This window comes from Oncorhynchus mykiss, chromosome 30 (genome assembly GCF_057628025.1).
Source record: "Oncorhynchus mykiss isolate SJ-2025 chromosome 30, ASM5762802v1, whole genome shotgun sequence".
Classification (NCBI taxonomy): Eukaryota; Metazoa; Chordata; class Actinopteri; order Salmoniformes; family Salmonidae; genus Oncorhynchus; species Oncorhynchus mykiss.
Window position 1 is genome coordinate 39,341,708 of NC_143051.1, and position 13,484 is coordinate 39,355,191.

Genomic DNA, 13,484 nt, shown 5'->3' on the forward strand with positions numbered 1-13,484 from the left:
GTGCAACCTGTGCCGCCTCCACGCACCAGGCTTCCAGTGTGCCTCCCCAGGCCGGTATGTCCTGTGCCGGCTCCCCGCACTCGCCCTGAAGAGCGTGTCACCAATTCGGTGCAACCTGTGCCAGCTCCCCGCACCAGGCCTCCAGTGCGCCTCCCCAGCCCGGTACATCCTGTGCCAGCTCCACGCACCAGGCCTCCAGTGCGCCTCCAGTGCGCCTCCCCAGCCCAGTACGTCCTGTGCCGGCTCCACGCACCAGACCTCCAGTGCGCCTCCAGTGCACCTCCCCAGCCCAGTACGTCCTGTGCCGGCTCCACGCACCAGACCTCCAGTGTGCCTCCCCAGCCCGGTACGTCCTGTGCCAGCTCCACGCACCAGACCTCCAGTGCGCCTCCCCAGCCTGGTATGTCCTGTGCCAGCTCCCCGCACTCGCCCTGAAGAGCATGTCACCAGTCCAGTGCAACCTGTGCCGGCTCCCCGCACCAGGCCTCCAGTGCGCCTCCCCAGCCCGGTACATCCTGTGCCAGCTCCACGCACCAGGCCTCCAGTGCGCCTCCAGTGCGCCTCCCCAGCCCGGTACGTCCTGTGCCGGCTCCACGCACCAGGCCTCCAGTGCGCCTCCCCAGCCCGGTACATCCTGTGCCAGCTCCACGCACCAGGCCTCCAGTGCGCCTCCAGTGCGCCTCCCCAGCCCGGTACGTCCTGTGCCAGCTCCACGCACCAGGCCTCCAGTGCGCCTCCCCAGCCCGGTATGTCCTGTGCCAGCACCACGCACCAGGCCTCCAGTGCGCCTCCCCAGCCCGGTACATCCTGTGCCGGCTCCCCGCACTCACCCTGAAGAGCGTGTCACCAGTCCAGTGCAACCTGTGCCGCCTCCACGCACCAGGCTTCCAGTGTGCCTCCCCAGGCCGGTATGTCCTGTGCCGGCTCCCCGCACTCGCCCTGAAGAGCGTGTCACCAATTCGGTGCAACCTGTGCCAGCTCCCCGCACCAGGCCTCCAGTGCGCCTCCCCAGCCCGGTACATCCTGTGCCAGCTCCACGCACCAGGCCTCCAGTGCGCCTCCAGTGCGCCTCCCCAGCCCAGTACGTCCTGTGCCGGCTCCACGCACCAGACCTCCAGTGCGCCTCCCCAGCCCGGTACGTCCTGTGCCAGCTCCACGCACCAGACCTCCAGTGCGCCTCCCCAGCCTGGTATGTCCTGTGCCAGCTCCCCGCACTCGCCCTGAAGAGCGTGTCACCAGTCCAGTGCAACCTGTGCCGGCTCCCCGCACCAGGCCTCCAGTGCGCCTCCCCAGCCCGGTACATCCTGTGCCAGCTCCATGCACCAGGCCTCCAGTGCGCCTCCAGTGCGCCTCCCCAGCCCGGTACATCCTGTGCCAGCTCCACGCACCAGGCCTCCAGTGCGCCTCCAGTGCGCCTCCCCAGCCCAGTACGTCCTGTGCCGGCTCCACGCACCAGACCTCCAGTGTGCCTCCCCAGCCCGGTACGTCCTGTGCCAGCTCCACGCACCAGACCTCCAGTGCGCCTCCCCAGCCTGGTATGTCCTGTGCCAGCTCCCCGCACTCGCCCTGAAGAGCATGTCACCAGTCCAGTGCAACCTGTGCCGGCTCCCCGCACCAGGCCTCCAGTGCGCCTCCCCAGCCCGGTACATCCTGTGCCAGCTCCACGCACCAGGCCTCCAGTGCGCCTCCAGTGCGCCTCCCCAGCCCGGTACATCCTGTGCCGGCTCCACGCACCAGGCCTCCAGTGCGCCTCCCCAGCCCGGTACATCCTGTGCCAGCTCCACGCACCAGGCCTCCAGTGCGCCTCCAGTGCGCCTCCCCAGCCCGGTACATCCTGTGCCGGCTCTACGCACCAGGCCTCCAGTGCGCCTCCAGTGCGCCTCCCCAGCCCGGTACATCCTGTGCCGGCTCCCCGCACTCGCCCTGAAGAGCGTGTCACCAGTCCAGTGCAACCTGTGCCGGCTCCACGCACCAGGCTTCCAGTGCCCCTCCCCAGCTCGGAGCGTCCTGTGCCGGCTCCACGCACTCGTCCTGAGGACCGTGTCATCAGTCCAATGCAACCTGCACCAATGCCCAGTCCTGGCATGGCGTCCAGTCCCGCTCATTGGCCAGAGCCTTCCTCTGCGCCGGTGCCCAGTCCAGGCACGGCGTCCAGTCACGCTCCATGGCCGGAGCCTTCCTCTGTGCCAGTGCTCAGTCCAGGCACGGCGTCCAGTCTCGATCCATGGCCGGAGGCTTCCTCTGAGCCGGTGTCCATGCCAGGCACGGCGTTCAGCCCGGTTCCATGGCCGGATCCGCGGGTTGAGCGGGTGCTACGTCCTGCACCGGAGCCGCCCCCAACGCTAAGTGCCCACCCTAACCCTCCCCATCCAGGTTCAGGTTTTGTGGTCGGAGTCCGCACCTTTCGGGGGGGGGGGGGGGGGGTTGAGGCAGCTGATTATCGTCTTACTTAAGTTGTCCATTATTCCCACCTGCGTTGTGGGATATTGTTTTCAGGTAGTGTCTAAGTGCACTCTGTACTGGACATTCGTTTATTCTTTGTTGTTTTTGTGAAGTTTCAATTTGTAATACAGTATGTGGAACTCTACGCATGCTGCGCCTTGGTCCGCTCCTTTCGATGAACGTAACACTATCATTATCAAATAAAATGTTATTTGCGCATGTTCTGAATACAATAGGTGGAGACCTTACTGTGAAATGCTTACTTACAAGCCCTTAACCAACAATGCAGTCCAAGAAAGAGTTAATAAAATATTTACTAAATAAACTAAAGTTAACAAAATGACGAGAAATGTACACAACAATAACGAGGCTATGTACAGGGTACCGGTACCGAGTCTGTAAGAGGGTGCGTGCTGGTGGCAGGGAAGTCAGGCGCAGGAGATCGAACTTGGTATAAACGGAGCAGTTTAATAAGTGCTCAAAAAAATCCAAAATATACAAAATAATACTAGTGGGTACAAACCCTTTGCACACCAGAACATAGCTTACAAACAAACAATCCCCGACAAGGACATGAGGGGGAACAGAGGGTTAAATACACAACATGTAATTTATGGGATTGGAACCAGGTGTGATACAAGACAAGACAAAACCAAAGGAAAATTAAAAGAGGATCATCGATTGCTAGAAAGTCGGTGACTTCGACCGCCGAACCCCCGCCCGAACAAGGAGAGGGACCAACGTGACAGTAACCCCCCCCCCCCGACATCGGCCCCAGAGGGCGAGGCGCAGGGCGATCCGGACGAAGGCGGTGGAACTCCTGCAGCATAGATGGGTCCAACACATCCTCGACCGGAACCCAGCTCCTCTCCTCCGGGCCGTACCCCTCCCACTCCAAAATATACTGAAGGCTGGTACCGGCTGGTACCCTAGTACGCACTGGAAGGGAGAGATGTTAGTGGAGGAGTGGCGAAGCGAGTTCTGTGCCATCTCGTCCCAGGGCAAATAGGGTGGTAAATAGACAGCTTCGAAAAATATAGATGAAAACTCTTGGTATAGTGTGGTCTACAGCTTATGAGATACTCTACCTCAGGCGAGCAAAACCTTAGTTAATATTAGATTTCGTGCACCAGCTGTTATTTTCAAATAGACACAGACCGCCACCCCTTGTCTTACCAGAGTTCTATCTCGCCGATGGACCGAAAACCCGCCAGCTGTATGTTATCCATGTCGTCATTCAGCCACGACTCTGTGAAACATAAGATATTACAGTCTTTAATGTCCCATTGGTAGGATTGCACATTGGCTAATAGGACTGATGGTAGAGGGGGTTTACTCACTTGCCTACGAATTCTCAGAAGGCAGCCCAACCTCCGCCCCCTTTTTCTCTGTCTTTTCGTCACACAAATGGTGGGGATTTGGACCACCATTTGTGTACGTGCGCCAAATAGGCCTGCCGACAAGAAAAAGTTAATGCCATCCACAGACATTATCTGAGTTTAATTCAATAAAAGAAAAGCTGCGAAATGGGGAGTTGAAAAGGAAGAGGGAGGGCCAGAAAAGTAATGTTCGTTAATGATTTGGTGAAGTGGTAAAAGAGGATGATAGCAGTGCCTATGTTATGTGTGATGATTGTGAGGCGCCATACAAATTCGACAGTCACAAGATGGGGACTTCAAATAGGCCTACAGCACATCAAGGGAACCATAGCCTACTGTTCAGATCACACAAAATGCAGGCAACATCTTTACTCGAGCGGAGAAATATGAGAGAATGCGAAAGCACAGTCAGATACTGTCAGGAGGGGTGCTATCTTGATCAGCATCATAAAAGCAGGTATTTCAATTCAACCAGATATATGCATCCAATCCAAACTGAAATCTTATCAGAAACATGTTGGGTCATTTTCACAGCTTTCTATTTCCTTGCAACCGGTCAAACTGATGTCATTTGGAAATTTTGCACTGAAAATCTTTTCCACAATGTTTTTTTGTTATTGCATTTTCTCCCCAGTCCATAAATGTCTAAACTTCATGAAAGAAACAGAGATCAGAGAGAACTGTACCGATGTCAACTAGTTTGAAGCATACAATCTATCTATTTGTGACAATCTGGTGAGCAAGGGTTTATTTTGTCTTCTAGGGCAATGACATGACTTTTATTGATGAAATGGACCATCCAAAAGTTATGTTTTTATGCCCTCTAGTGGAATATCTATGTAATGACAGATTACAGTACTAAAAGGGAAAGATTTAAAATAATGTTTTAAATGTGGTTGTTTGGAACTGCAGCGATAAGGGGAACATGATGAAATGTCAGAACTCTCCATCTCTCCCATTTCATTCCTGTCTTGCTTCTCTGCCCTAACCCTCACCCCTCTCTTTCCCCAAACCAGACTCTCCCTCCCTCTCTATCTCTGGTGTGTGTGTACGTGTGTGTGTGTGTACACGTGTGTGTGTGTGTGTGTGTGTGTGCATACACATGTTAGACAATTTGCTGACCAAAAAGACATGGGCATATAAGGAGGGTCACCTAGCGACAACACCCAGCTTCCTAATAAAAAAAAACGCAAGCCTCCCCAAAAATAATTGTATTTATGTGACAAATAACAGTGTCACAGGCCAGGTGCTCTTCTATATAAGCTCCCTCACTCTCCACCCCATCTGCACCTGACAGATTATCCTATTCTACACACGGGTAAGACCGACAGGAAACTCAGGAGAAACAGAATACATTCTTAGACAATCTTAAAAGATAACACAAGGAAGAGGTGAGGGCCCTGGCAGAGTAGTGCCAGGAAAATAACCGCTCCTTCAACATCAACAAAACGAAGGAACTGATCTTGGACATCAGGAGACGGCAGAGAGCATTGCTCGCTCTGATATTTCTTAATGATTTTCTTTACATTTTTGGGATTTTCGTGTATTGTAAGGTATTACTGCACTGCTAGAAGCATACGCATTTAGCAGCACCTGCAATAGCATCTGCAAATACCGTATGTGTACGTGACCACTCAAATTTGATAATAGCGTAGTAGGGTGGAAAGCAGGAACTTGTAAAATCCATTTTTTCAAAAATGCTTTTGGGTTAGACATCGTACATTAATGTAATTTGGAACAGTAATCAACATAAGGTACGGTTGTGTGACTGGAAAGAATCATTAACAAAGGTTACACTGTACATTTATTTACAACACTACTGTGTCCAAATACTTAGAATGTCTCCAACTGTTCATGCATTTACACAAGAGTTCAAGTCAGTAATCTGTGTGATATCATTGGTCTGAGTAAACTGTTATCAATTTAACATGTCTATTCTTCATTTTGTAAGTGCTTACTTACATAGTCCTCTTCATTCCTGTAAAGAACATAAGGCCTTCCACATGTAAGCTACTTGCCAAGTACTTATAATAGTTTCTACCCCCAGGATCACCATCACCCTCAGACACCATGGCACAGCCCACATCTCTGGAAGCCTCCCTGGGAGCTCTCATCATGACATTCCACAAGCACGCTGGTAGAAATCACTTTCAATGAAGAGTATCCATTGCACTAGCTAGCAGATTGTAACGGGCTAATGTGATGCTCGCAGGCCTGAGCAATTCCAGTCCCTGTGGGCTTGATTGGTGTCACACTTTTCCACTATCCCTAGCAAACACACCTGATTGAAACAAATTGCATTTTTAACTGAAGATTTTTAGTTGATTATTGAAGTCAGGTGTGTTAGGGCAAAAGTGTAACACCAATCAGGCCCCTGAGGACTGGAGTGCCCAGGCCTGTGAGAGTACTGTTTGGCGTAGCACAGGGAATATTAAACCAACAATCCTTAACGATACGATCTTTTTTCTCGATTCGGCCAAAAATTTCAGTGTCCAGTTGCAGGTGGTTTGTTTCAATTTAGAAAATGCTCCGTTATTAAAATAAATGTTTTGCTCCATGAAGTAATCTGAATGTGCTTGCTACTATTAAGCCTAGTTTTTATTTTTTAAATCTAGGACTAGGCTTGATCTGTATGACTAGAAGTCTATGGTATCTACTAGCATGCTAGCAGTTCCTATAAGGGCTCAGGGCCAGACCCAGATGCAGACACGGGAGGCAGATGGTTTGAGTGTGTGATATTTATTAGTTCCAAAAGGGGTAGGCAAGCGAATTGTCGTAGACAGGCAAAAGGTCAAAACCAGATCAGAGTCCAGAAAACAGGCAAGGGTCAAAACCGGGAGGACTAGCAAAAGAGAGAATAGCAAAAGCAGGAGTGCGGGAAAAACACGCTGGTTGACTTGAACCAGACAAGACAAACTAGCACAGAGAGACAGGAAACACTGGGATAAATACACTGGAGAAAATAAGCGACACCTGGAGGGGGTGGAGACTCTAACTAGCATTACCGCAATGACTAGAAACCTATGGTATCTACTAGCATACCGCAATGACTAGAAACCTATGGTATCTACTAACCAATAGAAATTGGTTCAACGAGTTCATCTAACTCTGGGTTCTTGATAAAGGGCTTCAAAGCCAGAATCCTGAAGTATTCCTTTAAGTGTGTTGTGATTTGAATAAAAACAATTTAATTATTGGTTTGATTGAACTTTGACGGATTCTATATTGCATGGAGTCTCAACCATTCAGTGCGAAGGACAATTAAATACAGAAATGTTAAGGTATTGTGTCTTTCTTTACTTGTGATCTGACTGCATGAAAAATCTGTCGATGTGCCCTTGAGCAAGGCGCTTAACCCTAATTGCTCCTGTAAATTGCTCTGGATAAGAGCATTTGCTAAATTACTAAAATGTAAATGATCCTATATTACATTTGCATGAGCAGAAGGGTGGTCCTGAAGTGGATGACCTGATGATGATGCTGGACCAGGATGCTGACGACTCCGTGGACTTCAAGGAGTACATTACCCTGATTGGATCCCTTGCCTACGCATGCAACTGTGCCCTGGTGAGGAGTATGTGATTGGATGTAAAGACCTGCCTGCTTCCATCTGCTTTGTACGGTGAATTACATTAATGTACATTTCATGCTACATTAATAAATGTCTGTTTATTTTTTAATTTGGTTGTTCGGGTGTTTATTTTGTGAGTTTTTTGTGTGAACAAGGGTTTTGTGAATAGGTTTTGTAGGATCTTAATTTGATCAACCTGTTGCTGGAGAACTTTCCTGGAATGCAGTGTGTATATTCAGTCAAAATCAGATATACAGGTTTCACATTTTCAGCAAAACATGCACATTATTCTTTGACATTGAGTAACTAACTAGCCAACAAGTTTGTCGAGTAGGCTAGACAGGGTGCTTGTTGAAAAGGTACTCTTATTTGTGCAAGCAGGTTGGGAAGGACTGACAGCCAGGGGATTGAGTACATACCTCCCTCGGAAATTAAAGAATAAATATCTAAATCAGACAAAAAAAATCCTGCACCCCTTTCGAAAAATCTTTCCACCGTCTGTGACTGTAGCCTACAGCACATTTTTTATATTAGCGGGTTAGCCAAACGAAACGTCTCATGAAAATAATTGAAAATAGATTCTCATGCCACATGTTCTTATGTTTTCCTGTACATTTAGATACATTTGAGAAAAGCAGTAATGTATATTTGGCAGCTCCGCATATCAACACTGCGTGGTTAAATAGCAAATAGCAATCTACCTCTACAACCACCATGTAAAGCGATCCTAATGGAGGGGTGCAACAGTTTTATTGTGCGACATTGAAACTTTTGGATGGTTGGGTCCATTTCTTCAATAGAAGTCATGTTGCTATGCCCTCTAGTGAAATATATTCAATGACAGATTACTGTACTATAAGTGAAAGATTTAAAATAGAGTTTTAAATGTGGTTGTGGAACTGCAGCGATGATGGGGAAGCTGATGAAATGGCATAGTTCTCTATATCTCTCCCATTTCATTCCTTTCTTTTTCTCTGTCTTGCTTCTCTGCCCTAACCCATTCTGCCAGTCACATTCTGTTAAAGGTCCCCAAAGCACACACATCCATGGGTCTTTCCTCTTTTCAGTTCGCTGCAGCTAGTGACTGGAACAAGCTGCAACAAACACTCAAACTGGACAGTTTCATCTCAATCTCTTCATTCAAAGAGGGTCACTCTTACTGACAGTTGAGGCTGCTTTGTGTGATGTATTGTTGTCTCTACCTTCTTGCCCTTTGTGCTGTTGTCTGTACCCAATAATGTTTGTATCATGTTTTGTGTTGCTACCATGCTGTGTTGTCATGTGTTGCTGCCTTGCTATGTTGTTGTCTTAGGTCTCTCTTTATGTAGTGTTGGGTTGTCTCTCTTGTCGTGATGTGTGTTTTGTCCTATATTTATATTTCATTTAAAAAATAAAAATGATCCCAGCCCCCATCCCTGCAGGATGTCTTTTACCTTTTGGTAGGCCATCATTGTAAATAAGAATTTGTTCTTAAATGACTTGCCTAGTTAAAAAAATACAAATTACCCTCACCCCTCTCTTTCCCCTAACCAGACTCTCCCTCCCTCTTGATCTCTGGTGTGTGTGTGTGTATGTGTGTGTGTGTGTGTGTATAAATGTGTTTGAAATAATTTGGTGGCCAAAAAGACATGGGCATACAGGGAGGGTCACCTAGCGACAACACCCAGCTTCTTTAAAAAAAACACCCGGTCTACACCCTTTTCCCTCTCAATCTGCTCCAGGCATGAGTGACAGTTGCGGTTGCTTAGGCCCCAAGCTGCTAGGGGGATGCACCCCCCCCCCCCCCCCCCCGAAAGATTTGTATTTGTTTGAAATTTGGTTCTGCATCAGCAATGTTTCTCTTGTTATGTCAGTCACTGACAGCCACTCAATTAGCCATGTCAGCTAACACTTTTTAGATTGGTACACCAGTCTAGCCAGCTATCTAAATTTGTAGTAGGCCAAATCATGGCCGAATACCAACAAGGCACGTGCCCAGGGGCCTGACCTCCAGGGGGCAAAATGAGTGGAATTGCATGTAGTTTGTCACAAAGTCTCGCTTTGGGCCTCCAAATGGCCCTGCTCCTAACTCTTTCCCACTCTTAATTTCTCTATGTGTCATCAGTGTATGACTCCCATATGACATTCAATGGCTCTTTGAGCCTCATTGTGCTCTTCTACCCATGGCTTAACCTTAGATAGAGATCATTTGTGCTGCTTATCATGCATGAGGGTTCTCTATTTGTATAACTCCGATGATATTAAACTAAATGTCACAACCAAACAAGTTCAACTTGAATATCTACAAGGTCAGAGAGAGAGAGACAAACAGCCAAACCAAACTGTCCATACCCAAGATAAATATTTGATACACTAAAACCTGAAGGCACTGTGTTGCCGAAACGCTGGTTATTAGGTTTAGCCAATTGTTGGGAACATACAACTTTCTTTTTATACTACAAAAACCTTCTGCAACTGTCATGATTTCCCTGGTGTTTTGTGCCTTGCAGAAACATTTAATTTGCTGTGAATGGCATTTATAAAATATATTTTGCAACTCACTTTTTGTAAGCAGCTAAAGTTGTGGGAAAGTGGCTTTGTGTAGTGAGCCTAGCGTTCAAATGGAGAATGTCATGAGAAGATGTCAGAAATGCTTCTCACAGGAGGAACCTCACCATTGGCACAATGCCAACAATACATGTGTTGATATTAAAAGGTGTCCCAAATGTAAGATCCATACCATCTTCCTTCTTCTCCTTATCATCATCATCAAATGATCATCATCAAATGAAAAGTGAAATTGGTATCCCATAAAAACATCTGTCAAATTGAAGCATCCACCTGCGAGGATGTCAAGGAGGTATTGACAGTGCGCAACTTCAAATAGGCCTATGGTACATCAAGGGAACCGTAGCCTACTGTTCAGATCCGTTAAATGGAAACTGAAATCTGGAAACTGACTGTTGGTCCAAAACCTCACACATAGCCTTAATATTAATCATTTCTAGCAGTAAAATTAGACGTGTTAGACAATTTGCTGATCAAAAAGACATGGGCATATAAGGAGGGTCACCTAGCGACAACACCCAGCTTCCTAATAAAAAAAACATTTTCTGCCTACACCCTTTTCCATCTCAATCTGCTCCAGGCATGAGTGACAGTTGCGGTTGCTTAGGCCCCAAGCTGCAAGGGGGATGCAACCCCCCCCACCCGAAAGATTTGTATTTGTTTGAAATTTGGTTCTGCATCAGCAATGTTTCTCTTGTTATGTCAGTCACTGACAGCCACTCAATTAGCCATGTCAGCTAACACTTTTTAGATTGGTACACCAGTCTAGCCAGCTATCTAAATTTGTAGTAGGCCAAATCATGGCCGAATACCAACAAGGCACGTGCCCAGGGGCCTGACCTCCAGGGGGCAAAATGAGTGGAATTGCATGTAGTTTGTCACAAAGTCTCGCTTTGGGCCTCCAAATGGCCCTGCTCCTAACTCTTTCCCACTCTTAATTTCTCTATGCATCATCAGTGTATGACTCACATATGACATTCAATGGCTCTTTGAGCCTCATTGTGCTCTTCTACCCATGGCTTAACCTTAGATAGAGATCATTTGTGCTGCTTAACATGCATGAGGGTTCTCTATTTGTATAACTCCGATGATATTAAACTAAATGTCACAACCAAACAAGTTCAACTTGAATTTCTACAAAGTCAGAGAGAGAGATAACCAGCCAAACCAAACTGCCCATACCCAAGATAAATATTTGATACACTAAAACCTGAAGGCACTGTGTTGCCGAAACGCTGGTTATTAGGTTTAGCCAATTGTTGGGAACATACAACTTTCTTTCTTTTTATACTACAAAAACCTTCTGCAACTGTCATGATTTCCCTGGTGTTTTGTGCCTTGCAGAAACATTTAATTTGCTGTGAATGGCATTTATCAAATATCTTTTGCAACTCATGAATGTGTTGTAAATGAATGTCATGAGAAGATGTCAGAAATGTTTCTCACAAGAGGAGAAATGCCAACAATACATGTGTTGATATTAAAGGTATCCCACATGTAAGATCCATACCATCTTCCTTCTTCTCCTTATCATCATCATCAAATGATCATCATCAAATGAAAAGTGAAATTGGTATCCCATAAAAACATCTGTCAAATTGAAGCATCCACCTGCGAGGATGTCAAGGAGGTATTCACAGTGCACAAAACCATTTTGTGATTTTATTTGTCCATGGGAAAAAGTGCAACTACATGAATCCAGCCAAGGGCGTACAATTGAATTGAGTCCACAGTGTGTATTTGAAATATTAAAGTTCACAGAAGTTACAAAATGATTACACACTACTTATTAGAAGCAATAAAACTGTAGGTTTCATTTTGATAGGGGTGAGTAATTATGAGGGTTTTTAAATCTCATGGTTTATCATCAGTCACATTAGTCCTTCAGTTCTTCAGATGACTTAGCCAAGTCATATTTATACTGTTGTATAATCAAAACAACAGTATAAACTCATACTCTCTTAGTCACTGGGCTAAAAGTTTAGCATTTCACTGTTAGTCTACACCTGTTGTTTACGAAGCATGTGACAAATAACATTTGATTTGACTTAAAAAATGCCTGTTTTAAATGAAGGTTAGAGAGGCTGTGCTTTTAATGACACCACTATAACAAACCATAAACAGGATTAACTCAAATATAACCTGATCTGGATTGCAAGTATTTACTGCAAGACAAAGAGAGCATGGACACACCCTGCCATTCAATGAAATGCCACGGACAGTGTAATAGAAAACAGACTTTCAATGAACTTAGATAACTTAAACCATTTACCATTCACTCTATATGCAGTTGTTGTTGCATGATACATGCATGATATATGAAGGCATACTGTTCACAAAAACGTAAGAGAGGACAAGGAATGTTTTGTATTCATTTGAGTTGCATGTTCTGCAACTTTAGTGTATAGACTACAACTATTAATCACACAAACGCTATTAAGGCTAAGGATGATGCTATTAATATGGACAATACTTTTTTTAGACAGCGAATTCTACAGAGAATTTTTATATTTGCTAAAGCAGCTACCATGAAAGGTCAGGTCACACAGGGACATGCAGGAAGGGTGTAGCGTAGAGAGAGATGAGGGAGAGGAGAGAGAGGAGGGAACAGGGAAGGGCAGAGAGAAGGATGGAATCAAGGGGTGTGTCACAGGCCAGGTGCTGTTCTATATAAGCTCCTTCCCTTTCCACCCCCTCTGCACCTGACAGATTCTCCTATTCTACACACAGGTAAGACCGACAGGAAACTGAATACATTCTTAGACTGAACCTTAAAAGATAATACAGTAACTGTTATCAATTTAACATGTCTATTCTTCATTTTGTAAGTGCTTACTTACATATTCCTCTTCATTCCTGCAAAGAACATAAGGCCTTCCACATGTAAGCTACTTGCCTAGTACTTATAATAGTTTCTACCCCCAGGATCACCATCACCCTCAGACACCATGGCACAGCCCACATCTCTGGAAGCCTCCCTGGGAGCCATCATCATGACATTCCACAAGCACGCTGGTAGTGGAGATGCAAAGACCCTCAACAAAAAAGAGCTAACCAACCTCATCAAGGCAGAGCTGCCCAACATCGCTGGGGTGAGTCATTGCAACACCTCGGGCCAGTTTCCCGAACACAAATTAAGCCTATCGTCCTGGACTAAAAATCACTTTCAATGAAGAGTTTCTTTACTTGTGATCCTACTACATGAAAAATCTGTCAATGTGCCCTTGAGCAAGGCACTTAACCCTAATTGCTCCTGTAAGTTGCTCTGGATAAGAGCATTTGCTAAATGACTAAAATGTAAATGATCCTATATTACATTTGCATGAGCAGAAGGGTGGTCCTGAAGTGGATGACCTGATGACGATGCTGGACCAGGATGCTGACGGCTCCGTGGACTTTAAGGAGTACATTACCCTGATTGGATCCCTTGCCTACGCATGCAACTGTGCCCTGTTGAGGAGTGTGTGATTGGATGTTAAGACCTGCCTGCTTCCATCTGCTTTGTACATTACATTCTACATGAATAAATGGTAGTTTAATTTTAA

At 46.3% G+C, this 13,484-nt stretch overlaps 1 protein-coding gene across 1 annotated transcript; it reads left to right on the top strand.

Moving 5' to 3' along the window:
* Window positions 1-12,615: 12,615 nt before the first annotated feature.
* On the top strand, window positions 12,616-13,484 carry LOC118946503 (protein S100-A1-like). The gene is made up of 3 exons (XM_036971586.2): window positions 12,616-12,669; window positions 12,865-13,031; window positions 13,270-13,484. The coding sequence occupies exons 2-3, from the start codon at window positions 12,888-12,890 to the stop codon at window positions 13,405-13,407; spliced, it is 282 nt and encodes a 93-aa protein (XP_036827481.1). The 5' UTR covers window positions 12,616-12,669; window positions 12,865-12,887; the 3' UTR covers window positions 13,408-13,484.